This window comes from Bufo gargarizans, chromosome 1 (genome assembly GCF_014858855.1).
Source record: "Bufo gargarizans isolate SCDJY-AF-19 chromosome 1, ASM1485885v1, whole genome shotgun sequence".
Lineage (NCBI taxonomy): Eukaryota > Metazoa > Chordata > Amphibia > Anura > Bufonidae > Bufo > Bufo gargarizans.
In genome coordinates, this window is record NC_058080.1 from 681,260,692 (window position 1) to 681,286,390 (window position 25,699).

A 25,699-nucleotide genomic window follows, 5' to 3' on the forward strand; every position below is an offset into this window, starting at 1 on the left:
ATGCCCAGCTGCCTATTTAAGGACAACTAGGTGCTGCTAAAAATCCGGACCGGTAATTAAAATCCAGTCCGTTATTTAACCCCACCTGGCTGCAAATCAGCCCAGCAGCACACGCTGGGAGGAAAACAACTGTTTTCCCAGACCATTACCCTCAATGTGTCACAGCAGCATGTGTATATATATATATATGTATATATATATATATATATATATATGTATGAAATCGGACAGCACTCCAAGACTTGAAAAAACTTGATGTCTTTATTCACCCATGTGGAACAATTGCAACGTTTCAGCTCGCAAGTGAGCCTTTCTCAAGCTCAGTTGTGAGCTGAAACTTTGCAATTTTTCCACATGGGTAAATAAAGACATCAAGTTTTTTCAAGTCTTGGAGTGCTGTCCGATTTCATACGTATTTCAAGGGTGAGAAGCTAATTCCCTTGGACCTTGCACCTGAGCCCTCACTGGTGCCGCCGAATTCCTTCATTCTCTCGCTCTCTCTCTCCAATATATACAGTAAATGAACTGTGTGTATATAAATAAATATATATATATATATATATATATATATATATATAAATATATCAATCAAGCCATTAAAATGAATGTAAATATTCTTATATAAATTATATCTAGGTGTTTGCATGTATTCCACCCACGTTGTGGCAGCTCTTGGCAGCTCTTTCCTAGCGTATCTTCCATTTTGCATATGCATCAACACCACCGAAATGGCGAAGCAAGAGCGGAAAAGGGACTTAACGTTTATTATGCAATATGCATTCCATTCCATTTTTTATGCATTTTTTTATGCATTCCATTTCTTGCATGTAAACAAAGGGTGCTGCCACACGTTCTGCTTTTTCGATGCGGTTTTTGAAGACAAAAGAAGGAACAGGCAACATACGGTAATATTCTAATGCCTTTTATGACCAACTCCTGACTTTAGCTTCAAAAACTGTATTAAAAAAAAACTACACATGTGGCAGCAGCCTAAGGTCAGACACGTATTAGGCATGACAAACCACAAACAACGCTAGCACTTTAAAAGAAAATTTAAAAGATCCTGCTCTCTCCTGACAAAATATTTCAATGGGCAACATCAAGACTTAAAATCAGGAAAGAAAAAAAAAAAAAAGTTTTTTCCTCCCTGCCTTCCAAGAGCCATAACTTTTTTAATTTTCCGTGGACAAGGCCTTATGAGGGGAGAAGCGGAAAAAAAAATAATAATACAATTCCATCATTGTTTTTGGGATGTTGTTTTTACAGCGTTCTCTGTGCTCTAAAAATTAGACAATATTATTCTGAGGGGTCGGTAATTACAGTGATACCAATTTTACATCGTTTTTACCATGTTTCACAACTTTTTAAAGAAATAAAAACCTTAGTTGGGAGTGTGCTCCTGTCCAGCACTGGCAGCACTGATTGGATAGTGTCAGACTGTGCAGGGACACACTCCCCAGCTGGTAACACCCAGCTGGATCTTAGTGCAGACTGCTGTCAATTCATTCATAAACTTCCACCAAAAATAACAGAGGAAAGGCAAAAGAAAGAGTCATAAGAATAGAATTATTACAAGGGGAATGCAAGTAGTTAATGAAACAAGGCATATGACGAGAGGTGAGAGGTCCTCCTTAACCTCTTCCTGGCCGCCAGTTGAATATATTTATGTCCACAGCAGCCCATGCTCATCTCTGCAAGGGTTGTATATACAGTTCTGGAAGTAGCAAAGCCCTCCCTGCTCCAGTCCTAGCTATTTAGATCTCTAGAGGCTGGTTGTCTTCTCAAGATGCTGGGTCACCCAGATCAGCTCTGCAGAGAGGCTTTACAGCATTGTATTCTCCCTGTAGCTGGGGCTAATGTGTCAGCCCTTGTTACAGGAGAAATTATCATACAAAAAAATAAAAAAAAGTTATGTTAAATGCCCACTCAAAGGTACAAAGTGTAAAATCAGAAAAAATAAGTTGAAAAAAATAATAATAAAGAAAAAAAAAAAAGAAAGATAACACCACCACAGCAGAAGAATAAAATCTCAACGTAATCTACTTTACCACAGTTCCAGGCCATCTTCCAGGAGGTATATGTGCGGTGGCTGTGAAACGTCCGTGCTCAGCTGAATTACAGGAAGCAGGAATGGATATAAATTCTGGCTGTCTCCACCTAAGCCCTATTTTCAAAATCAAATAAAAATAAATATCAGAGTGGCTTATATACAACCGATATACTGTAACACTGGGCAACCTTTATACTCTGGTTTCACCACACTACATATACCCAGAACAGCAGAGTCCTCCTCTGAATGTTTTTTCTCCATTACTGAACATTTATATTACATGAACTTTACATTTGCTCATCCCAACTATCCATTCAACTGGCAAGCGAAGTTCAATGTAGATAAATTGAGGTTACACGTTCAGGATGAGAAAGTAAATTTTAAAATTATGAAGTAAATATTAAACCACCAGCTGTAGCCAAAAGCGAGACGAACTTTTGGCTGCGGGGACCAGAGGTGGTGAGACTGCATACAGTTTTTAGTTTTTTTCTACAGGGCAAAGTTTAGGACCAGCTGGTCTAAAAAAAAATATATATATATAAAAGAAAAAAAGTTGAAGAGCAGCACACAAACAAAAAGTGGTGCAATACCGTGAAAAAGACCATATAGCTATCACATGGGTTAATAAAACACCCACTGTTTGACAGGGATACCTGAGTGCTGCCTTGGCTTCTTTTTGCACACATATATATATATATATATATATACACACATACTAGAGGTTTGACAAATCCAATAATTTTCGAATCCAAAAAGGTTCTCAAATATATCGAATAGGGATCGACCGATTATCGGTTTTAACGATATTATCGGCCGATATTGAGGATTTTGACTGTTATCGGTATCGGCATCTATTTGGCCGATATTCCGATAGCTTATGGGGAACACAGATCGCGCTGCTGTCAGCGCTCGCCGTGTTCCCTCAGCAGCACAGGGGAGAAGGAAGCAGTGTCTCCTCCCCCTGTGCTGCTGCTGCGACCAATGAGAGGAGGGAGGACAAGAGGAGAGGAGGGGCTCTTGAAGATAACTGTCTCATTCATTCATATACAGGAGGCGGGAGCTGCAGAATCACATAGCCGGCTCCCGACCTCTATGAGCGGTAGCTGCGACCTGCGGTAGTTAACCCCTCAGGTGCTGCGGATCGCAGCTACCGCTCATAGAGGTCGGGAGCCGGCTATGTGATTCTGCAGCCAGCTCCCGCCTCCTGCATATGAATTCATGAGAGATTTATCTTCATTGGTGGCGCAGTGCGCCCCCCACCCTAGTATTTAAAACATTGATGGCGCAGTGCGCCCCCCCACGCCAGTATTAAAAACATTGATGGCCCAGTGCGCCCCCCACCCAAGCCCCCCAGTATTAATCATTCGTGGCAGTGGCCCCAGGGTCCCCTCTCCCCTCCTCCTCCGATCGGAGCCCCAGCAGTGTAAGCCTGGGGCTCTGATCAGTTACCATGGCAGCCAGGACGCTCCTGAAGCCCTGGCTGCCATTGTAAGCTCCATGCTGCTGTGTGCACAAAGCACAGAACAGCAGGGACAGTGTGAGGTCCTATTCACCCTGATAGATCTCTAGCAGGGTGAATAGGACAAGGGTTCTAAAAGTCAGTTTAAAAAAGAAAGTAAAAAAAAAACCAAAATATTAAGTATAAATGAAAAAGAAAGATTTACAAAAAAAGAAAAAAAACTACACGTTAACAATAAACATATTCATTTTCAGCAGATTTGTGTAGGAATTATTTTATTTTTTCAAAAATGAAAATTCACAGAATATCGGTATAAATTATCGGCTATCGGCCTAAAAGTTCACAAATCATCGGTATCGGCCCTAAAAAAATCAATATCGGTGGATCCCTAATATCGAATCTCGAATCCTGTACATAAGAATTGTATGGGGGGGGATCTGTGGATGACACTGCTATGGGGAGGATCCGTGGATGACACTGTTATGGAGGGGGATCTGTGGATGACACTGCTATGGGGGGGGGGATCTGTGGATGACACTGCTATGGGGGGGATCCGTGGATAACACTGTTATGGAGGGGGATCTGTGGATGACACTGCTATGGGGGGGGATCTGTGGATGACACTGCTATGGGGGGGGATCTGTGGATGACACTGCTATGGGGGGGGGTCTGTGGATGACACTGTTATGGAGGGGGATCTGTGGATGACACTGTTATGGAGGGGGATCTGTGGATGACACTGTTATGGAGGGGGAAGTCTGTGGATGACACATACCGTAAATAGCATCTTATGCTATATGTGTCATCCACAGATCCACCCCATAGCAGTGTCATCCACAGATTCCCCCTCCCCCCACCACCATAACAGTGTCATCCACAGATCCCACCCCATAACAGTGTCATCCACAGATCCCCCTCCCCGCCACTAACAGGGGTGTACATTTGACAGTCACATTTTTAAACTGTAATCTATATCCTGCAGTAACTTTAAATAAGCGTCCACTCATCTCTACTAGTACCTTACACCACTCCTAAGTTAGCTTCGGTAACAGGGCCAGGCTACAGCCTACAGACAGTGCGTGGGCGGCACTCACAGTGACATCACGTGCCTGCGCCGCCTAGTGGGAGGAGAAGGCGCGCCGCCCGCACTGCCTGTTAGTTGTTACCGAACAAGAGCTGATTTAAAGTTAAAGTTAATGCAGGACAAGCCACCCCATCAGTGATACTCCGGGCACTGGAATTCTCATACAAACATTTACCTGTAGCAAGATACACAGAGATGATCCTACAAATCTGTCACAGATCATATCTGACTCCGAGAAGGGGGTTTAGAATGGGTATATATGACACCACCAATTGCTTTAAATGCGGGACTTTGGACGCTGGACTTTACCATTGTCTATGGGACTGTCCAATGATAAGAAAGTTCTGGGACAGACTCATCACCTTCACTAACGCACACTTGACCAATTTTACCCCACGCGACCCACTTTGGGCGCTGTTCGGTTATGTGGATAAGGACAAATACAACTGCACCCCGGGATGTAGGAAACTGCTACACTTTGTGGCAGCGGCGGGCACCAAGGCAATTTTGCAAGTCTGGCTACAGCCCACAATTCCCCCTTTTAAATTACACTACGTGCAGAATTATTAGGCAAATGAGTATTTTGACCACATCATCCTCTTTATGCATGTTGTCTTACTCCAAGCTGTATAGGCTCGAAAGCCTACTACCAATTAAGCATATTAGGTAATGTGCATCTCTGTAATGAGAAGGGGTGTGGTCTAATGACATCAACACCCTATATCAGGTGTGCATAATTATTAGGCAACTTCCTTTCCTTTGGCAAAATGGGTCAGAAGAAGGACTTGACAGGCTCAGAAAAGTCAAAAATAGTGAGATATCTTGCAGAGGGATGCAGCACTCTTAAAATTGCAAAGCTTCTGAAGCGTGATCATCGAACAATCAAGTGTTTCATTCAAAATAGTCAACAGGGTCGCAAGAAGCGTGTGGAAAAACCAAGGCGCAAAATAACTGCCCATGAACTGAGAAAAGTCAAGCGTGCAGCTGCCAAGATGCCACTTGCCACCAGTTTGGCCATATTTCAGAGCTGCAACATCACTGGAGTGCCCAAAAGTACAAGGTGTGCAATACTCAGAGACATGGCCAAGGTAAGAAAGGCTGAAAGACGACCACCACTGAACAAGACACACAAGCTGAAACGTCAAGACTGGGCCAAGAAATATCTCAAGACTGATTTTTCTAAGGTTTTATGGACTGATGAAATGAGAGTGAGTCTTGATGGGCCAGATGGATGGGCCCGTGGCTGGATTGGTAAAGGGCAGAGAGCTCCAGTCCGACTCAGACGCCAGCAAGGTGGAGGTGAAGTACTGGTTTGGGCTGGTATCATCAAAGATGAGCTTGTGGGGCCTTTTTGGGTTGAGGATGGAGTCAAGCTCAACTCCCAGTCCTACTGTCAGTTTCTGGAAGACACCTTCTTCAAGCAGTGGTACAGGAAGAAGTCTGCAAGGTAAGAAAAACATGATTTTCATGCAGGACAATGCTCCATCCCACGCGTCCAAGTACTCCACAACGTGGCTGGCAAGAAAGGGTATAAAAGAAGAAAATCTAATGACATGGCCTCCTTGTTCACCTGATCTGAACCCCATTGAGAACCTGTGGTCCATCATCAAATGTGAGATTTACAAGGAGGGAAAACAGTACACCTCTCTGAACAGTGTCTGGGAGGCTGTGGTTGCTGCTGCACGCAATGTTGATGGTGAACAGATCAAAACACTGACAGAATCCATGGATGGCAGGCTTTTGAGTGTCCTTACAAAGAAAGGTGGCTATATTGGTCACTGATTTGTTTTTGTTTTGTTTTTGAATGTCAGAAATGTATATTTGTGAATGTTGAGATGTTATATTGGTTTCACTGGTAAAAATAAATAATTGAAATGGGTATATATTTGTTTTTTGTTAAGTTGCCTAATAATTATGCACAGTAATAGTCACCTGCACACACAGATATCCCCCTAAAATAGCTAAAACTAAAAACAAACTAAAAACTACTTCCAAAAATATTCAGCTTTGATATTAATGAGTTTTTAGGATTCATTGAGAACATGGTTGTTGTTCAATAATAAAATCCTCAAAAATACAACTTGCCTAATAATTCTGCACTCACTGTATTCTTGGAGAAACTATCTTATATCATGCGCATGGACTGGGTGGAGGCGTCACACCAAAAAGACAAAAAAGTAGAACATTTCTTTCAGGTGTGGGAAAGCTTTATTAATATACTGCCGTTACATATCCGTAAGGCCATACACAAATGCTTTTCGGGGACCACATGGTTTCTGCAACAGATGACAGCTGGCGAGGAACCGGTTCTACTATCCTGATTGGGGGGGGGGGGGTCATTGAGCCCAAACAGTCCCGAGCATCTCCGTTTTTGTTCTAGTCTTTTCTTTATTTGTCTGTGTCGTTCTCTAATTCACTACTACAGGGTACAATAGGAATGAGACAATATCAGGGCATCTACCCCGGGAGCCCACTGGGGATCATATCAGTCTATAATATTAAGGCTCTCTCGGGGATGGCGGCTATTGTATCCCACGGAGGCGGACGGCTAATACTGACAGCTTAGTTGGGTTTTTGTCAGCCTCTGTATGTTCATGGACACTACAACTGGTAAATTACTTTGCACTTGTAAGAATGGATACCAATGGTAGCAGTGCGACACTGCCTTTGTTTGTATGTTTATTCTTTAAATATTTGAAAACTTAATAAAAACAGTTAAAAAAAAAAAAAAAAAGTTAATGCAGGACCAGGTCAGAGGATACCGATTACAGTTTAGAAGAAATGTACACTCCTGTGAGCGGTCAAAATAAATGGGAGCACATTTCAGTTAGGGGGGCATAGCGTGATGTAGGGGGGGGGCGTGGCCCCTTCTGGCCCCCCCTTGGCGACGCCACTGGTCTCGGGAGGCGGGTGGACATGATGTTGGGATTCATCGGATTCGAATTTCGTAGTACAACTGATGAGGGAGGCAGAAACTGACAACAGCGGCCAAAAAAGTCGCAATGGCATTGAAAAGTCACAAATCCTATGAATTTGCAAATCGTCTACCCCAAAAACAGGGGGAGAATGAATTTCCCCCTAACAATCCCAACATAAGCCAATGACATTGGTAAGGATTTTTTAAAATAAATCCATCATGGCATCTCTAAACAAAGAGGCCATGATGCCAATGTGAATAGAGCCCAAAGTTACTTAAAATCAGTTGACATTTACCTTAACCAGGTGAATTAACGTAGTCAGGATGGCGCATCGCAACATATTGTGTTCTTCGCTTTGCTTCCACAGTAGAGGTAAATACTGTACAAGACAGCCAACAAAAGGCCGAATCTGAGGACAGCAAACATATCACAACATGTCACTTTGTCAAGGTGAGAAAGGAAGCCTCATAACACAAACTGCACTGATACATCAAGGTAATGCGCTCCCTGCATGTAGGAAGATGAAATGATGCCTTTAAAAAGAAAACGCAGGAAATCCTCATGGTTGAAGATGCTTGTACTATCTACGTTCCAGATACAATGAAGCCATCACACAATGGTCTCTGTAAAGCAGCAATAACTTTCATGATACATTTCTATATACTCACAAGGTGAACAATATATAAACTAAAGTTGGTGGCAGGTTCCATTCACACCTGTCTAAGGCTACTTTCACACTCGCGTTTTGGGCGGATCCATTACAATAATACAACCGCATGCATCCGTCATGAACAGATCCAGTTGTATTATCTGTAACATAGCCAAGACGGATCCGTCATGAACTCCATTAAAAGTCAATGGGAGACGGATCCGTTTTCTATTGTGCCAGATAAAACTGATCCATCCCCATTGACTTACATTGTGTGTCAGGACGGATCCGTTTGGCTCAGTTTCGTCAAGCGGACAGCAAAACGCTGCAAGCAGCATTTTGGTGTCCGTCTCAAGAGCGGAATTGGGACCGAACGGAGCCAAACTGATGCATTCTGAGCGGATCCTTCTCCATTCAGAATGCATTAGGGCAAAACTGATCTGTTTTGGACCGCTGGTGAGAGCCCTGAACGGATCTCACAAACGGAAAGCCAAAACGCGAGTGTGAAAGTAGCCTTAAGTGACAGATGGATGACTTATCCTTAGGATAGGTCACCAATATGAGATCGTGGGGGTCTGGCACACAGCATCTCCCCGATCAGCGGCAGCCCCATGTTCGGGAGTTACAGTAAACCGTGCACACAGCTTGGTACATTCTGTATTCACCATTCTATGGTTACTGCAGCTCAGCTCCCATTTCATTCAATGGCAGCAGCACTTCAGTAACCGGCTCCATCCACTGCACAATGGAGCACCGGGGCTACTTCCAAATAGCAGATGGGCGGGGTGTAGGTTATCCGACCCTAGCCGATCTGATACTGATGAACGGTCCTAGGGATAGGTCATCAATTGTTAAATCCTGGAAAAGCCCTTTAATGGAACTGGCCATCATATATATATCAGTACAGGGGAGTAGGAAGGTGGAAGGGGGGTAGTGGGTGGGAAACATACCAATACTAACATACTAACGCATTAATAAACTTTGTGCCGTTTTCCTCCTGTCCTAAAAATGAAAATGATTGCTGATGGGGACACAACCCTCAGAGCAGCGCTGTGCTTCCTGAGGTCAGATCAGCTTGTGTCTAGTCTGAGGAGGTCTGAGACCCCCCCCCCCCCCCCCGAACTGTAGTCCACTGCACAAATGAGCAAGATCTGAGGAAAATTACCGGTGAGTTATCTCCAGAAGCATTTCTGAGTCGCTTTAAACTATGGGACCATCAGGTGTCACCATTCTGGATGAGAATCTAAGCACTGCCCTTCCGACAAGCAGGACGTTTAGGAATGAAACACATACACTCCTCACACTATGTAGATTGCTGGATTACAGATGGTTACCTGCATATTAACCCTTTCAATAACACAGGACAGTACATGGAGGATCTGCATCTTTGAGTCGCATTCTGTAACTTGCTGAAGAAGCTGGAAAAGCAGACTGAAGATGGACTCCAAGTACTGAAAAGGAGAAAATACTGCAAAAGTTATTTTTAAGCCAAATAAAATAAAAATGAAACAAAATAAAATCATGGATCAATTGGGATGAAAAGATTACTTGGTTTATGCATCCACCAGGGATGGACACACATTTTCCAATGATAAATATGATGGATGCATAATCCTGACTATATGTGACCATGCATGTCTATATCACTAAGCAGAGGGGGCACTTCTAACAGCTATTCCTACCGCTTACCAGAACGGAGAGAGGAGGTCCAGATGCTGCCGAACACCCCTAGCAACAACTTATCACCTCCAGAAGTAAAGGATAGCGCATGGTGGCATCCGCCGTCGTCAGGGGAAAGTCTGTAGGCCCCACTCAGACTGGATGGTCGGAAAAATGTATTCGAATTGCTGGGAGAAGCCAAACCTAATTTATATGGGAACTTTAAAGTGGTTCTCCAAAACCAGGAACCCCTTGCCATATTTACAGGTAGGGCGTAAAAAAAATAAAAAAAAAGAAATCTGTCATTGGCGCTTTGGTTCCAGCACTGAGCTCCATTTGCTTCCAGTCCACGCTAGACTGGAAGTGTGAGGTGCCAATGTGACCTGTGCCGGCATAGCATGTCACTGCTGCCACCGCTGAGGCCACTAACGGGCCAACAGCAGTGAAGTGTATGTAGAGAGCAGGGACCGGAAGCGGAGGAGAAAGTAGCGTGGCAGGTTTGGTGTTTTCCCAAATGTGTGATATGAAGAACGGTAACTTCTGACAAAAGCAATGGGCAATACTTGCAGTACGGAAAAACCTAATATTTTCTGACCTGTAGCTGTCGATCGGTCAGTAAACGCTCACAGTCCTTTTTTAATGACTACTTTTAACATCATAAAGTACTGTACTGTCCATGAATTAACAATATCATCAATTGGAAGTTACAAAGTAAAAATGAACGTCTCATGCTCATAAATCCCATCTCCTTTAGACACGAGAATGAGTGACGCAGACATTGTTCAAATCAATAATAGAAAACAGATCAAAAAGTCATTTATTCAGTCAATTTTTCAAAAAATGCAGAAGTGGCTATACACAAAGGACATCTGACTGCTTATCTGCCTCGTACAGCGAGACAGAGGAGAGAGAAGAACAGGAGCGGGTCACTGGGGGTTGGAGTATAATGGCACGCTGACACTCGGATCAAAGAATGGTGGCACATTGATCAGGGAGACTGGAGTATAATGGCACATTGACACCTGCGCTTCACTAAAAAGGCTCCTGTGATACGAAGGTGAAGAACAACGAAAAACTATCACTTCAAGACAATATCCATTTACAATGAAATGTGGGCAAACAAAAAAAAGGCAAAAAACCAACATAAAAAAGCCTAAGCTCAGTCCGCTGCATTTCCTGGACAGAGCCAAAACCAGACCACAAGCCGTGAAGCCCAACCGTCAGGGCAGACAGGGGTCAAATGGTCCGAAATATGGCAGAACTTCACAACGTGCATTTTACTATACTATAAAGAAAATAATACACTGGTTCCAGGTTTCTATGGGGGGAATTTATTAAAACTGGTGTAAAAGAAAACTAGCTTAGTTGCCCATAGCAACCAATCAAATTCCACTATTCACTTTCCCGAGGAGCTCTGAAAAATGAAAGGTGGAATCTGATTGGTTGTGATAGGCAATTAAGCCAGTTTTTCTTTACATCAGTTTTGATAAATCCAGCTTCATCAAGTCCAGAAAACAAGGCCAGTCTATCGACATTTAAGTGGTCGAGGGGAATAATATTTGAGAGTCCAAAAAAAAGTTCAGAGAGTAGAGGATATAATGGGATTAACTGCACCTACCGGCAAAAAATGCTCCGTCATGAACTCAAAATCATCAACTGGTAAATTGATAAATTAAGGAAAAACATCTATAATGGCTTATTTTATGAAGACCAGTGAAGTTTTATAGATGTATACACAGCCATTACCAAGAAAGCCTGTCATCAGAAAATTACCTACAGTACTGCAAGGGTACTTTCACACTAGTGTTATTCTTTTCTGGCACTGAGTTCCGTCCTAGGGGCTCAATACCGGAAAAGAACTGATCAGTTTTATCCTAATGCATTCTGAATGGAGAGAAATCCGTTCAGGATGCATCAGGATGTCTTCAGTTCAGTCTTTTAGACTTTTCAGGACGGAGATCATACCGCAGCATGCTGCAGTTTTATCTCCGTCCAAAATTCCGGAACATTTGCTGGAATGCCGGATCCTGCATTAAAAATACCGCAATGCCGGATCTGTCCTTCTGGTCTGCGCATGCGCAGACCTTTAAAAGTGTGAAAAAATAAAAATTGAAACAGATCCGTTTGTCCGTATGACAAACAGACAGACAGATCCATTCTTGCAATGCATTTGTGATACAGATCCACATCCGGATCCGTCTACAAATGCTGTCCGTTTGCATGCAGATTGCCGGATCACTCTGACGCAAGTGTGAAAGTACCCTAACTTTTTTATTTTATATTAAAACATAATTTAGACATTTTTTTGTTGATTTTTTTTTTTATATCACTATATTTAAAAAATAATCCTGATATTTTGCAGTTTTCAGGATTATAATGAAAGTTAACATCTATAAATACATAACAAGGTCTAACACTGGCAAAAAGTGCTTATCACACGCCCATCAATCCCTGCAAGGATCACTGCGCATGTCTAGAAAACTCTCCTATAGAAGCTAACCAACATCTCCAGCCTACAGGTGCAGATAAGAAGATCTCTATATGCTGCTATTAGGATCTCCGGCAAGATGGCTGCTCCCATAATCATGTACAGAAAAAAAACTGAAAAATCGACAGAAAAATTAAAGGTATATGCATAACCATTTGGTTTTAATTAGTTAAAATATAGATGGTACATTCCCATTAACATAAACAGGACACGATTATTAAAGGCCCGCTGTAGCATTAGTTTGACCTTAAAGGCAATGTACACCTTTGCATCCAGTTTATCATTTCATTGAATCTATAATGTAAATTGGACTTTTCACACGGTTTTGATCCAAAATCTCCAACAGTTTTTTCACCACATCTCCTATGTAGATTTAGATGGTCACAGACTACTACCACAGTCTGTCTGGTCTCATCCTGCAGTATTACTCCTATCTGTGCACTAATTTTTGCTATCAAATGGACGTTAGCACACAGTAAGGGCTCGTTCACACGAACGTGTGATGCCCGTTGCCGTATTGCGGACCGTGGCCATTCTGCATCACGGATGCTAAATCCATTCATTTCAATGGGTCTGCAAATCCGGAGATGCGGAACGGAAGAACGGAACACTACAAAACCACTACGGAGTGTTTTCTGGGGTTTCCGTTCCGTGCTCCCGCACCGCAAAAAGATAGAACTTGCTCTATCTTTTTGCGGAACAGAAGGATCGCGGACCCATTCAAGTGAATAGGTCTGCCATCCCCATGCGCCTGCCCCACGGATGGTGGCCATGCAATTTGCGGTCCACAGCAAGGGCTTCACACGTTCGTGGTTCAGACCCATTGACTTGAATGGGTCCACAATCTGCTAAACGGCAAAAGAAAGGACATATCCCATCTTTTGTGGTGCGGAAGCACAGACGCAAGAGCCCACGGAAGCGCTTCGTACTGCTTCCGATTCGTACTTCTGCTCCTCGCTGTACCTTTGCGGATTGTCAACCTATTCAAGTCAATGGGCATCCATGATATGGGATTCACGCGGCCAGAGCCTGTATGCGGACCTGCTGTTTGCTTGAATGAGCCCAAAGGGACAGAAGAAAAGGAGCATGACTACAGAATCAATCAGACTACTCAGACTTTGTTTGTAGTCTGTGACCATGGAGACACATGAGCCTGCGTGGGAGCAGCAGGCACTAAACGGTAGCACACTCTTAAAATCCTATACAAAGTTACTCCATATTTTATTGTAAATGCAGTGGAGAAAAAAATATGAAAAGTAAATACAGAGAATTAAGACATTGACTAATCTACAGGCTATAAGGAGGGGATGTGTCTAATGTTTATCTCCCGCAGCAGTCGCATTTTCTTTTAACACTACAAAGTTTTAAGGAAGGAAGCGGCCTTCACTTTAGATTATTAAAATGCTAATAGTAATAATTCTCCTACAGGGCGACCCTTGCCATTCATCATAATGGGACCCACGCAAAGTTTGGAAATTGTGGCGGCATTCAGTAAACAATGGCTGCGTTGTCATTGTCACCAGTCTTATTTGGTAATCAATTATTTCTATTTCCAGACGCTTAGCATGGTTTTAAGGGCAAAGTGGCACCGCGGTGCTCAGCAGGAGAAAAATGAATTTAATTAGAATGGCATTTATGAATAGAGCAAGGTATTTCCATTTGCAAACACATAGCCAAAGGATATCCAGCTTCAAGGTTGTAGCCGTCTCAATGCGAACCTGGAAGACAAGAACACAAAAGATTTAAAAAAAAACATTAAAGAGTAACTAAACTTTTATTCAACTTTTCTTTTAGAATGTCCCAGAAAATTATTTTTCTAAAATACTTTACTATTTGTCTTTGACTTTTTACTAAAAGAAATTTGCCTGCACAAACGACAGGATCACCCAATGAACGAGGGGAACATTTACACGGGCAGATTGTCAGGAACGAGCATTCACTCGATAATTGGCTCGTGTGGATCCACCTTAAGAGGTCAGTGACCGAGCCGGAGGATAGGTCTTAAGAAGTTGATTCAAAATGACATCTTATCACCTATAAAGGGGATAGGCGAGAAGTGTCTGATTAGTGGGTTCTGACCGTTACCAACCCCCCACGCCATCCCCAATCACGAGAGTGGGAGTCCCATGTTCTCAATTTAAGTGGAGAGGCTTTCGAGCATGTACGCTGTCACGCCATTCACAGTACATGGGACTGCTGAAGATGGCAGAGAACAGCGCTTAGACATCTCTGCCAATCTCACAGGGTTTGTAAGGAGTGGCAGTGCACTTGCTCAACCGCTGCTCCATTCTCATGATCGGTGGGTATCCAGAGATCAGACCACCACTAATCCGACGCTTATAATCTATCTTGTGGCGAGAAGAAACTGTCACACAAATAAGTAATTAGAAGACATGTATATGAAACATAGCTTCTGAGTACATTGGACACTTCTAGTAGATCTCCAACTACCGTATATGTGCTCTTTAAGACTGGGTTAGGGTACTTTCACACTTGCGTTCTTGGATTCGGCAATCTGTATGCAAACGGGTACCATTTGTAGGCGGATCTGGATGCGGATCCGTCTCACAAATGCATTGCAATACTGGATCTGTCTCTCAAGTTGTCATCCGGAAAAAACGGATCCGGTATTTATCTTTTTCACATTTTTAAAAGATCTGCGCACCGTACATTGACTGAACTAAAGACATCCTGATGCATACCGAACGGATTGCTCTCCATTCAGAATGCATGGGGATAAAACGGATCAGTTTTTTTTTCCAGTATTGAGCCCCTAAGACAGAACTCAGATGCTATAGATGGAGAAGTGGAGTAAGAGTGATTCTGTGACTGCAGCCTCCCTGCATTGTCTAATGGGAATTTGGGCTCGAACTCTATCTTCTCTTCAAATATTCATGGTTGTTGTTATTTTCCCTCATTCTTTACACTGCACTATTATGACTGCAGCTACTTACTTCGCACAGTCATTTCGGTGCAAGGAGAGCTCTTTTCTAACCAGATTTACTTTTCCTCTGCATGTATACTTGGTATTACAGCAAATACAAAATGGGGGGTCATTTAACAAGGGAATTGCAACTATTTTAGCCATAAAATCAGTGGCTAGTGCCTTTTTTGATCTGTTGGGCAACAATACTAAGTCACAAGGCTGGTGTCAAGAGGTTTTTGACAGTTGGCCGGGACGAGGGTGGAACGGGGGACGAGGCAAATTTACTAACATGTACACTTAGAGACAGACGTAAAGGCCCAGCCCCAGGTGTTTTTCAACTAGGTGCACGGCTGGCTTAGATTAGCCAAATTTCTGACGAGGAGCACACCTTGTCATAAATGAGCCTAATCCCCCGGAGGCACACGGGAAAACAATGACCTTTGTAAATGTGGCACAAGGATTATAGATTGCACACAATGACACCCCTAGTAAGAAAAAAGCAGGTAGGTTATTAATTAAAGGGTTTGTCTGAGTGTTTAATACTATTCTCAGGATAGGTCTTTAGTATCTGATTGGTGGCACCCCGCTGATCAGCTGCGCCACACCTCTTCCTATGCCAGTACCTCAGTCACAAGGCCTAGGTGCAGCTCAGCCCCATTTCAGTGAACAGGTGTGAGCTGCGATACCACAGCCACTAACTACTGGAAACTGCTGTGCTTGTTCTCCGGGAATTAAGAAAATAAAATGACAAAAAAATCTTAAATATTACTTTATTATAAATATATTCCCAATAACCTTTCATTGGTTATAATGGCTTGTTGTGTCCTATTAGTACACACAAAACATGTCCTAATCACACAGCAGGACAAGTTACTTCAGAGCACTGAGCTAAAGAGCTGTCTCATCCTTCTCTCTGCTTGACAGGGATTATGACCCTGAATACAGACGATGAGAATGGAGTTCATGAGGAGACATGAAGTACAGAGAGGAAGTGAGGATGTGGTAGTGAGCAGCAGCACTTGTATGCAGTCTCCATTACCACAGTCTATCCTGTCCCTCCTCTCTGTACTAATGATCGCTCCCTAGACAAAATGAGCCATTATAACTAATGACAGGTATTTTGGAATATATTTATAAGTAATATTTAAGTATTTTCATTTTCTTAATTCCCGGAGAATCCCTTTAAGATATCTTCAAAACAGCTAATCAGCAGGGGTGCTGGACAGTGGACTCCCACCGATCAGATACTGATGACCTATGCTCAGGATAGGCCATCAGCATTAAAGGGTAACTAAACTTTTATAATAATTTTTTTTATCTGTTGTCCCTAATCCCCTAAAAAATAAAATTTATAATATACTTTATTTATTAATTTTTTTTATTTTATTATACTTTTACATCCCTAAAGCGTGTGCTTTAATCTCAGATCTCCGTATGCTGATGAGTTGTCAGCGGTGTACGAAGTACGGAGTACACATTTTATCAATGGGCAGCAGCAGCGCAGCGAGTACTGTGCTCCCCGGACAGTTACTAACTCCTTGCATAGCCCATTGGTACCCTGTACCCATGTACTATGCCAGGATTGAGTGAAGCGGGCTCCTTATCTCCGCTCTCTCACATTATAAACACTCATTAAAGCTCAATCCTTATATTACTGATACAAATGTGGCTTAAAGGGAGTCTGTCCCCACTATATGGCCATATACAGTGCTTACATGGCTCTGTAGCACACCTATACATGAATGTAATGGTACCTTTGTTATTTTCTTTACACTTGCAGAAGCAGGAAAAACGACGTTTACTTCATATGCAAATGAGCACTCGCGGCGTTCAGTGCGTAGGAGCCCCGGCAGCGCTGCCTTCTTTCAGCGTTACTCCTCCCCAGCCTCTTCCTTAGCCCGCCCTACTATTCTCTTGGGTCATTCCTAGGTCCGGCCGAGATCCCGCGCCTGAGCACTGCTTCGCCAGGCCGGGGCATGCACACTGCGATGCAGATTGTGAGCACGGCATCAATTCAACTAGTTTTACACTAGCATTAAAAACATCAGGCAGGCTATCCCGTTGCCGTTTTGGAAGCCAAGATCTACTGGGATTTGGCCGAACAAAAACTGGTGCATTATAGTCAGTGGAGTCTGGTGGCGTATCCAGCATGGCCAAAAAAGTCCGGAGCGCCACCAGACGCCACTGACTATAATGCACCGTTTTTTGTCCGGCCAAATCCCAGCAAATTTTTGCTTCCCAAACGACATCAAAACATCTGATTGTGTGGCCGTACGCAATGTGTCCAAAGAGGGGAAGTCATTTAAAACTTAACTTAAAGATTCAAATGACTTCCCCCCTTTGGACAATTCCTACGTGTCAGAAGGGTCCCATCACAATAATAAGTAGATGACAAAGCGCCCATCTACTGGTACCCCTAGAGATCGGCTGCTATCTGACCCACCACAGGGCACTGCATGGTACCCATTCATATCAATGGGTCGTACATGTAATAGAGGACAGGACAGACACACTTTGTAACCGCTCTCCACTGAGGCCATGTGATGAGGATCCTGAACACGGAACTCCTCTATTAACTCAGAATTCCCTAACAGAGTAGGTAAAATGGATTTTCTAAAATGGACAGCCTTTAAAGTTACCTCCTGGGCAGCACGGTGGCTCAGCCCTGGGGTCCTGGGTTCGAATCCGACCAAGGATAATATCTCCATAGAGTTTGTATGTTCTCCCTGTGTTTGTGTGGGTTTCCTCCGTGTACTCTGGTTTCCTCCCACACTACAAAGACATACTGATGGGGACCTTAGCTTGTGAGCCCCATTGGGGACAGCTTGATGCTAATCTCTGCAAAACGCTGTGGAATATGTCAACGCTATATAAGTGTGTACAATAAATCTCTGTCTTTCAGAGATAGCACTAGCTTCCTGTACAGGTCAGCAATTCCATTCTTTAGACCTCTCTGTCAGTGAGGACTTTAAGGGGTTGCCGCATCTCGCCATTACTAAGGTGAAATTAGACGATCCCTTTAATTAACACACATTCACCAACATGAAGATCTGCTTCTAATATAAGAATTGTGCTTTGCCCTATGACTTGCATGGAGAATATATAGGTGTTTTGTATATCAATTGTGAAGGGATTTCTGACAGTTCGCCGTCATCTAATTAGACTGCCGATTCGGGCTGCAGTGAACGATTAAGTAATTGAGTATTCTATCGATTATTTTTTACGATTAATTGAGTAATCTAATAAGAAAAACCTTCTTAAAATAACGTATTGCTTTATAAAAATGTCCCCCTTTCCCAGTGCCTTCTATGCCATCCACCATGTCCCCCACTCCCCCAGTGTCAACAGATCAGCAGCCCTCCATGCCATGTCTCCCAGTGCCCCCATGATGGCACTGCCATCAGCCCCTCCATCCAAATTGGCATGATGTCCCCCTTCCCCAGTGCCTCCATGCCATCCACCATGTCCTCCACTCCCCCAGATCAGCCCCTCCATCTGCCAAATAACAGGTGCCCCTATTAACCCCTCCCCAATAACTTTATACATGCCAAATCACAGGTGCCCCCATTAACCCCTCTCCCCCCGCCAATAATTTTATACATGCCAAATCAAAGGTGCACTGGTGAAAGGTATTAGTGTAATATAACGGCACGCTTATCAGCTTCCATGTGACGCTTATCTTTAAATGTTCAAATTAATAGCAAGATTAATTGTCTTCAAAAGCGCACCGTTTGTCCTTCGCTATCTGCATGCCTCTACACCGCTAAATCCCCCTGCCTTCCCGCTCTTAATTAGCGGCACAGATGCAATGACATTTTAGAGGTACAAGGATTTTTTTTTTTTTTAAATCAGATTACGGTTTAATATCAGGAAGGAACTGAGCATTTTGGACAACAGCAAATTTACATATCCCAGTCTGTCAGTTTTAAATTAGCAGATTACAAAGTATTGTGATTAAGGGGAGAAACAGATGGGACATTGCAAAATATGCAAATGATGAGTAACGACATATAATGGCAACACGTTCCTATCTACTGCTGGCTCATGCGAGCACCGTCTATCCAGTCCACCAGGAGAGCGGACATATGGCAGCATATGGGGTCGGGGCAGCATTTACTCTACACACAATGGCAGTGATCACCATCTACATGAAATATCTATCAAAATGTGGAATTAAAAGAGAAAAATTCTGCAAACCTGCCAATCGGTGCTGCAGGAATTCTAATTCTAATCCAGCAAGGGATTAAATGCAGTCCCAGTGCCAAATTAGCATTAGGGCGCTGCCGCATGTTCAGGTTTTTTAATGCAGTTTTTGAAGTTGTATCTGCCCTCAATATCTTTTCTCCTGTTATGATCCACTTGCATGGGACTGAGCAGTGCCAAGGCCACGAGAACGATGAATGCAAAGTCACTGGCCTAGGGTAAGCTGCTAGAAGCCTGGGCGGACTGGAAACTTAGAGGGACCCTGGAAAAAGAAAACTAAAAGTGGTCCCATGTTGTAGGAGGATCCAAGCTGACAGACAGAAGGGCAATGCAAGTAGGCAGGGCCTGCAATACTGTAGTGCAGCACAAAATACCGCCCCAGCAGAACCAAATACCACAGTGCAGTACAATATATACTGCCGCCCTCACCACAGTGACGGTGATACAGTTGAGTTCAGGAGGGAACCTTTCACACAAGCGAGTTCCATGCATTGGACTCGCAGCGGGTGTCAGCGAGGGCACCAGTCCTGACCTCCCAGCACTGACTGGGGTCGCATAGCATTATATTGATTTTATGATGCTATGTAACCATATGTGCTGGGAGGTGAGGACGGGTGCTCTCGCTGACACACGCTGCGAGTCCAATGCGTGGAACTTGCTTGTGTGAACGGAACCTATATGCCTGATGATCCTAACATTAATTAATGCTGACAGCATTAGATTGTGATGTACCCGGCCAGTGGCCGTGAGGAGGGCTTGGGCAGCTCTCTGGTCATCGGTCCACTGGGAAATGTCCCTGTAGGGTCTATGGCCAATCCGCCCCTGGCTAGAAGGCCATGGCCCTCCTCAAACAGATGATCAGCTAGGGTCGGACCCCCACTGATCAGATACTGACGACCTATCCTGAGGATAGGTCATCAGTATAAAAATGATGGAAAACTGCAGAAAAAAAATCATATATTTTTCTTTTTAAATAAAATAACTACATCCTGAATCCAAAATGGGCCAGTGCTGAAAAATTTGCAAATATGAGTTGTAAGCATAGGAACGAAGCATCTTCAAAAGGGACACATGTTAAAATTTTGTCTATTAAAAAAAAATAAGCCAGGACATGAAGAGCACTCCCGCTGTGAAGGAGTTTACTTTATAATTCTGATTTGTCTGTAAATATGGCAATTTATTTTCCAATTACCAAGTTGACAAAACCATTCTAGCACCCTTGGGGAGAGCATCTGTGGCGCTTTCTATACAATACGGCGATAAGCAGACTGCATTGTGAGCTGCAATAAAGACAGACAAGAACACAAACTGTGGGGAGAGAGGACAATAAAGACCAGTAACAGAACGGCAGCTCACACATATACTGGCGCTGTACATCTGGTAAACCAGTGGGACGGTTCTGCTGCTGCTGGATTCAAAGTGAACTGCGCTTTATCAATGTCCACAGTCACGCTGCATTTTATGTTACAGCCAAAAACAAACTGAAGGAGTTGTGCCACCATTAAAAGCTAGTTTAATATAATTCAGCTATGTTTGTAATTTACTTTCCAACACAAAAATGCTCCAGTTGTATTCTCTTTGTTCCAGTATAATGGCACACCCTGGTGTTTCATCTGCATAGTAGTGTGTCCACTAACTGAGGTGGTCGCACATGATCAGTTCCATCCTTCAACTGCCACCAGCCACATGTACTGTTAGAAGCTGGGACAATTACAGGGAGAGAGCTGCGGCAGAAAGAACTTGCCCCTGAGCTGTGATAGGGAGAGAGTTGCAGCAGAAACTGGCAAAAGTGGCATTTATTCTTGGAGCATCAGTCTAGAAAACGAATTGATGACAATAGCTCTACATGACTCATGGACAGTATAGATAATAATGACAATTGGGAGCGTCTACGGTACATGTTATGGTATATCATTAAAGGGTCTCTTCTCTCTTTCCTCCCACTTAGAGCTTAGGTAACAACGAGCATCATAATGTTATAATTTTTCTGTTTGTTATATGTGAATTACCAGGTTAGGGGGAATACATACATGGTCATATAAATATAGTACATGATAAAAAACAGCCTGTGCATAAAAGGAATATATAGTGACTAATAATTGAGAATAATGAGGAAATTAATATACTTAAATAAATATGCATGATTCAATAATCAATAACATGATTTGCAAACTGTATTTAATAAGGAAAATCGAGAATTTATAGATAGGATTGAGTTTATAGAATAACTAAATAAAGGCAAATTCGTGGCCAACTCATTAGCCTCTAATAGTGTACGAATATTCACTAATATAAATATATCATGACCAAACAGTAAAATAACGGCGCTAAAAACTACAAAAATAAAAACTATAAGTGGACAGAGGTTAGTAATAGTGGACAACTTTCCATACTATCTACAATGACCTCCATAGATTAAAAGTAGCAATAAAGAAATTCCTAGACAGGAATAGTTGGCAAATCTAAAAGAAAAACCTAAGTCTAGTGACATGCGCAGTGAATACTAATGAAATAATCTATGGTAAAGTCTGGGATATGTGCAGAGTAAATCTAGAGTGAAGAAAACCTAAGTCTAGTGAAATGCGCAGTGAATACTAATGAAATAATCTATGGTAAAGTCTGGGATATGTGCAGAGTAAATCTAGAGTGAAGAAAACCTAAGTCTAGTGAAATGCGCAGTGAGCATAAGAAATTCTATGGAGAAGTCCGGGATCATGCGCTGGAGCCTGTGGGAGGAAAGAGGCTGAGCGCAAGGTAACACGTCATCTGTAAGGAGGGGAGAGAAGGACAGGACCGCTACAATCAGCGCTCCCGTAACTAGCCCCAATCGTACACATAATAATTCCTTTGAATCCAGAGGGAAAAAAGCAGGCTGGTTTCAGAGCTGCATTTATACAAGCAAGCAAATAACGCGAGTTTGTGATCGTTCGCGTGTGTGATTTCCAGTGTGTGTTTGTATAAGTGTGTGACTTTAGATTACGTGACTTCAGATTCAGAGACTTTAGGAGGGGACTACAGTAAGTTAGATTCCTATCACTGCATTGTATTGTATTTTTCTCTTTTCTTGCGTAATCCCCATTTAGTATGTGTTTCATTATTGACAGCGCAGTCCAGTGCACATCTTGCATTATGTATGCAGTCCTGGAACAACCGTTCGAGGGTGCATATCTTTGTTGAAAATGTGGGCAAATTGCCCGTTTGGAATCACACATAGAGTATCTAAACGGGAAAATTTCAACACTGGGAAGCGTTGACAATTTGGAAAAGAGTTTGCTGATCACTGAGAAAGCACTCTATGGGATAGATGTGGGGGAGGGTGATAGCGAGGAGGCTCAGGAAAGTGGGGCAGCTAGCTGGGTAACAGTTAGAAAGCGGGGTAGACAGAAGAGTGCCAGCCCTGATCTGACACACCCCTACAATTTTGCAAGTCTGCCAGTCAGGGGAATGTCAGCCACCGTAAGCAGGGGACCAGGAGAGCAGGGTAGGCCAGACAGGTGTCAGTATTGGGAGACTAAATTATTAGGGGAACAGATAGGGCAATCTGTCACAAAGACCGGGATTGTCAAACGGTGTGTTGTCTTCCTGGCGCTCAAGTTCAACACATCGCGGATCAGGATTCACAGATTACTGGGAGCGGCTGGAGAAGATCGAGCTGTCATGGTCCATATCGGAACAAATGACAAAGTTAGAGGTAGGTGGAGAGTCCTTAAAAAAGATTTTAGGGATTTAGGTCAAATGCTTAGGGCAAGGACCTCAAAGGTAGTATTTTCTGAAATACTACCGGTACCACGGGCCACACAAGAAAGGCAGCAGAAGATTAGGGAGGTTAACAAGTGGCTCAAGAACTGGTGTAGGAAGGAGGGGTTTGGGTTCCTGGAGAACTGGGCCGACTTCTCTGTCAGCTACAGGTTCTACTGTAGGGATGGTCTGCACCTCAATCGAAAAGGGGCAGCTGTGTTGGGGAAAAAGATGGCTAGAAGGTTGGAGGAGTCTTTAAACTAGGGACTGGGGGAGGAGGGAAATTACGTTATAGGATGGGAAGATAGTGCAGATAGAGATCGGGGCAAGGCAATGGAACTGGGGAGAAATAGAAGGAGGGACTAGAAGAGTTCAGAAGGAAAAGTGCAGGGTACAAAATATACATAAACCTCTTAAATGTATATATACTAAAGCCAGAAACCTGACTAATAAAACTGGGGAACTAGAATTAGTGATGTGTGAGGAGGACTAGGACATAGTGGGAATAACTGAGACATGGCTGGATGATAGCTATGACTAGGCAGTTAATATACATGGTAACAGTCTGTTTAGAAAGGATCGCAAAAACCGGTGAGGGGGAGGGGTCTGCCTTTATGTAAAGTCATGTCTAAAGCCCACAGTCCAAGAAGAAAAATGCGTCTTATGGGGCGAATGCTAATGAGCGCTTCCATTATGGAAGCGCTCATTAGTACCGGTGGACCAGGAAGCAGTGAAGGCTCTATACTCACCGCTTCCTGGTCCTCGGCTGTGCAGTGGCTGCGCACAGCATGAGGATGCTCTGTGACAGCATGCTGTGTGCGCCAGTTCATAGCACAGTCGACGGAGGAGGAAGAGGATAGCTTTGGAGGAGAGGAGCGGCGGCGTCCAGGAGCAGGAGAGGTAAGGCTAGTTTCACATTAGCGGCAGGGGACTCCGGCAGGCTGTTCCGGCGGGTGAACAGCCTGTCAGATCACTCCGGCCGCTAGTTCACGTGTGCCCCCGGACTGCCGCTCTGTCCTCATTGACTATAATAGGGGCGGGGGCGGAGTTCAGGCGGCAGCGCATGCCGAGAGGCAGCCGGACTAAAAGAACTGCATGCATTATTTTTAGTCCAGCTGCCTCTCAATGTGCGCTGCCGCCGCCGTAACTCCACCCTCGCCCCCCCTTTATAGTCAATAGGGACGGAGTGGCAGTCCGGGGACATACGTGAACTAGCAGCAGGACGGATCCGACAGGCTGTTCCTGTGGGTCCCCTGCCGCTAGTGTGAAAGTACCTTAAGTGGTTTATTTATTTTGTGATCTATGGCTGGGGGCTGCTGATTACATATATGGCTGGGGGCTGATTACATATATGGCTGGGTGCTGATTTAGAGGCATAGAGGACTGATATGAGGCATGGGGGTCTGATCTGAGGTCTTATTAACATTGGGGGTCTGATTGGTGGTCTGAAATGAGCTGTAATGAAAAATATTTTTTTCTTATTGTCCCCCTCTAAAACCTAGGTGTGCCTTATAGGGCGAAAAATACAGTAAGTGAGGGACATGAACATGTGGAGTCACTATGGGTAGAAATACATGGAGGCAAAAACAATAATACATTATTAATAGGAGTTTATTATAAACCACCTAATATACCAGAGTCCACAGAAAATCTGCTACTAAACGAGAAAGAAGAAGCGGCAAATCATAATGAGGTGGTTATTATGGGGGACTTCAACTACCCAGATATAGACTGGAAACAGGTTCTTGGCAATAACCAAAGACAATTACCTATCCCAACTGCTTCAGGACCCGACTAGAGGGACGGCCATACTGGACTTAGTATTAAAGGGAATCTGTCACCTATTTTAAGCATATAAAACGGTTAACATAGCAATGTGCAATAAAGTTCCTTCATTCCAGCATGTGTCTTCTTTCTTTTATTCAACTTTTCATTTAGATGAAAAAGCGATTTTTCTGATATGCTAATTAAGCCTCAAGGTCCCCAGAGGGGCGTTATTACTCTCCTCCAGTGCCCAGTAACGCCCTCCTGCCTTTCTTCCAAGCCCAGCACGCCTCTTAAGAAATAAATTTACTCCCATATCCTTGCCGAACGGCACCGCCCCCTCCTTTCTTGGCCTCCGAAATCCCGCGCAGCCGCAGTATCGCTGACTGCCTGCACCTGTACGAGGCTCCTGAGGGCAACAGCCTCAATAGGGTCACTGGGCATGCGCCGAGCCCAGTGACGTAATCAGAGAGCTGTTTTCCCTCAGGAGCCGGAGTATCGTACAGGCGCAGGCAGTCAGCGATACTGCGGCTACGCGGGATTTCGGAGGCCAAGAAAGGAGGACGCAAGGATGGTGGTGGAGGGGGCGGCGCCGTTCGGCAAGGATGTGGGAGTAAATTTATTTCTTAAGAGGCGTGCTGGGCTTGGAAGAAAGGCAGGCTGGGCACTGCAGGGGGGCGTTACTGGGCCCTTGAGGAGAGTAATAACGCCCCTCTGTGCACCTTGAGGCTTAATTAGCATATCAGAAAAATCGCTTTTTC

At 43.7% G+C, this 25,699-nt stretch overlaps 1 protein-coding gene across 2 annotated transcripts in view; it reads right to left on the minus strand.

Annotated features, from left to right (window-relative positions):
- Positions 1–25,699, minus strand: part of IPO11 (importin 11) — a 482,369-nt gene that overhangs the window by 297,850 nt on the left and 158,820 nt on the right. For both annotated transcript variants that reach the window (XM_044276158.1, XM_044276159.1), the window contains exons 17-21: positions 13,992–14,025; positions 11,438–11,478; positions 9,495–9,611; positions 7,807–7,920; positions 2,049–2,164 (exon numbers count right to left, since the gene is read on the minus strand). In XM_044276158.1, coding sequence (XP_044132093.1) covers positions 2,049–2,164; positions 7,807–7,920; positions 9,495–9,611; positions 11,438–11,478; positions 13,992–14,025 — 422 coding nt within the window. The remainder of the gene's footprint in view (positions 1–2,048; positions 2,165–7,806; positions 7,921–9,494; positions 9,612–11,437; positions 11,479–13,991; positions 14,026–25,699) is intronic.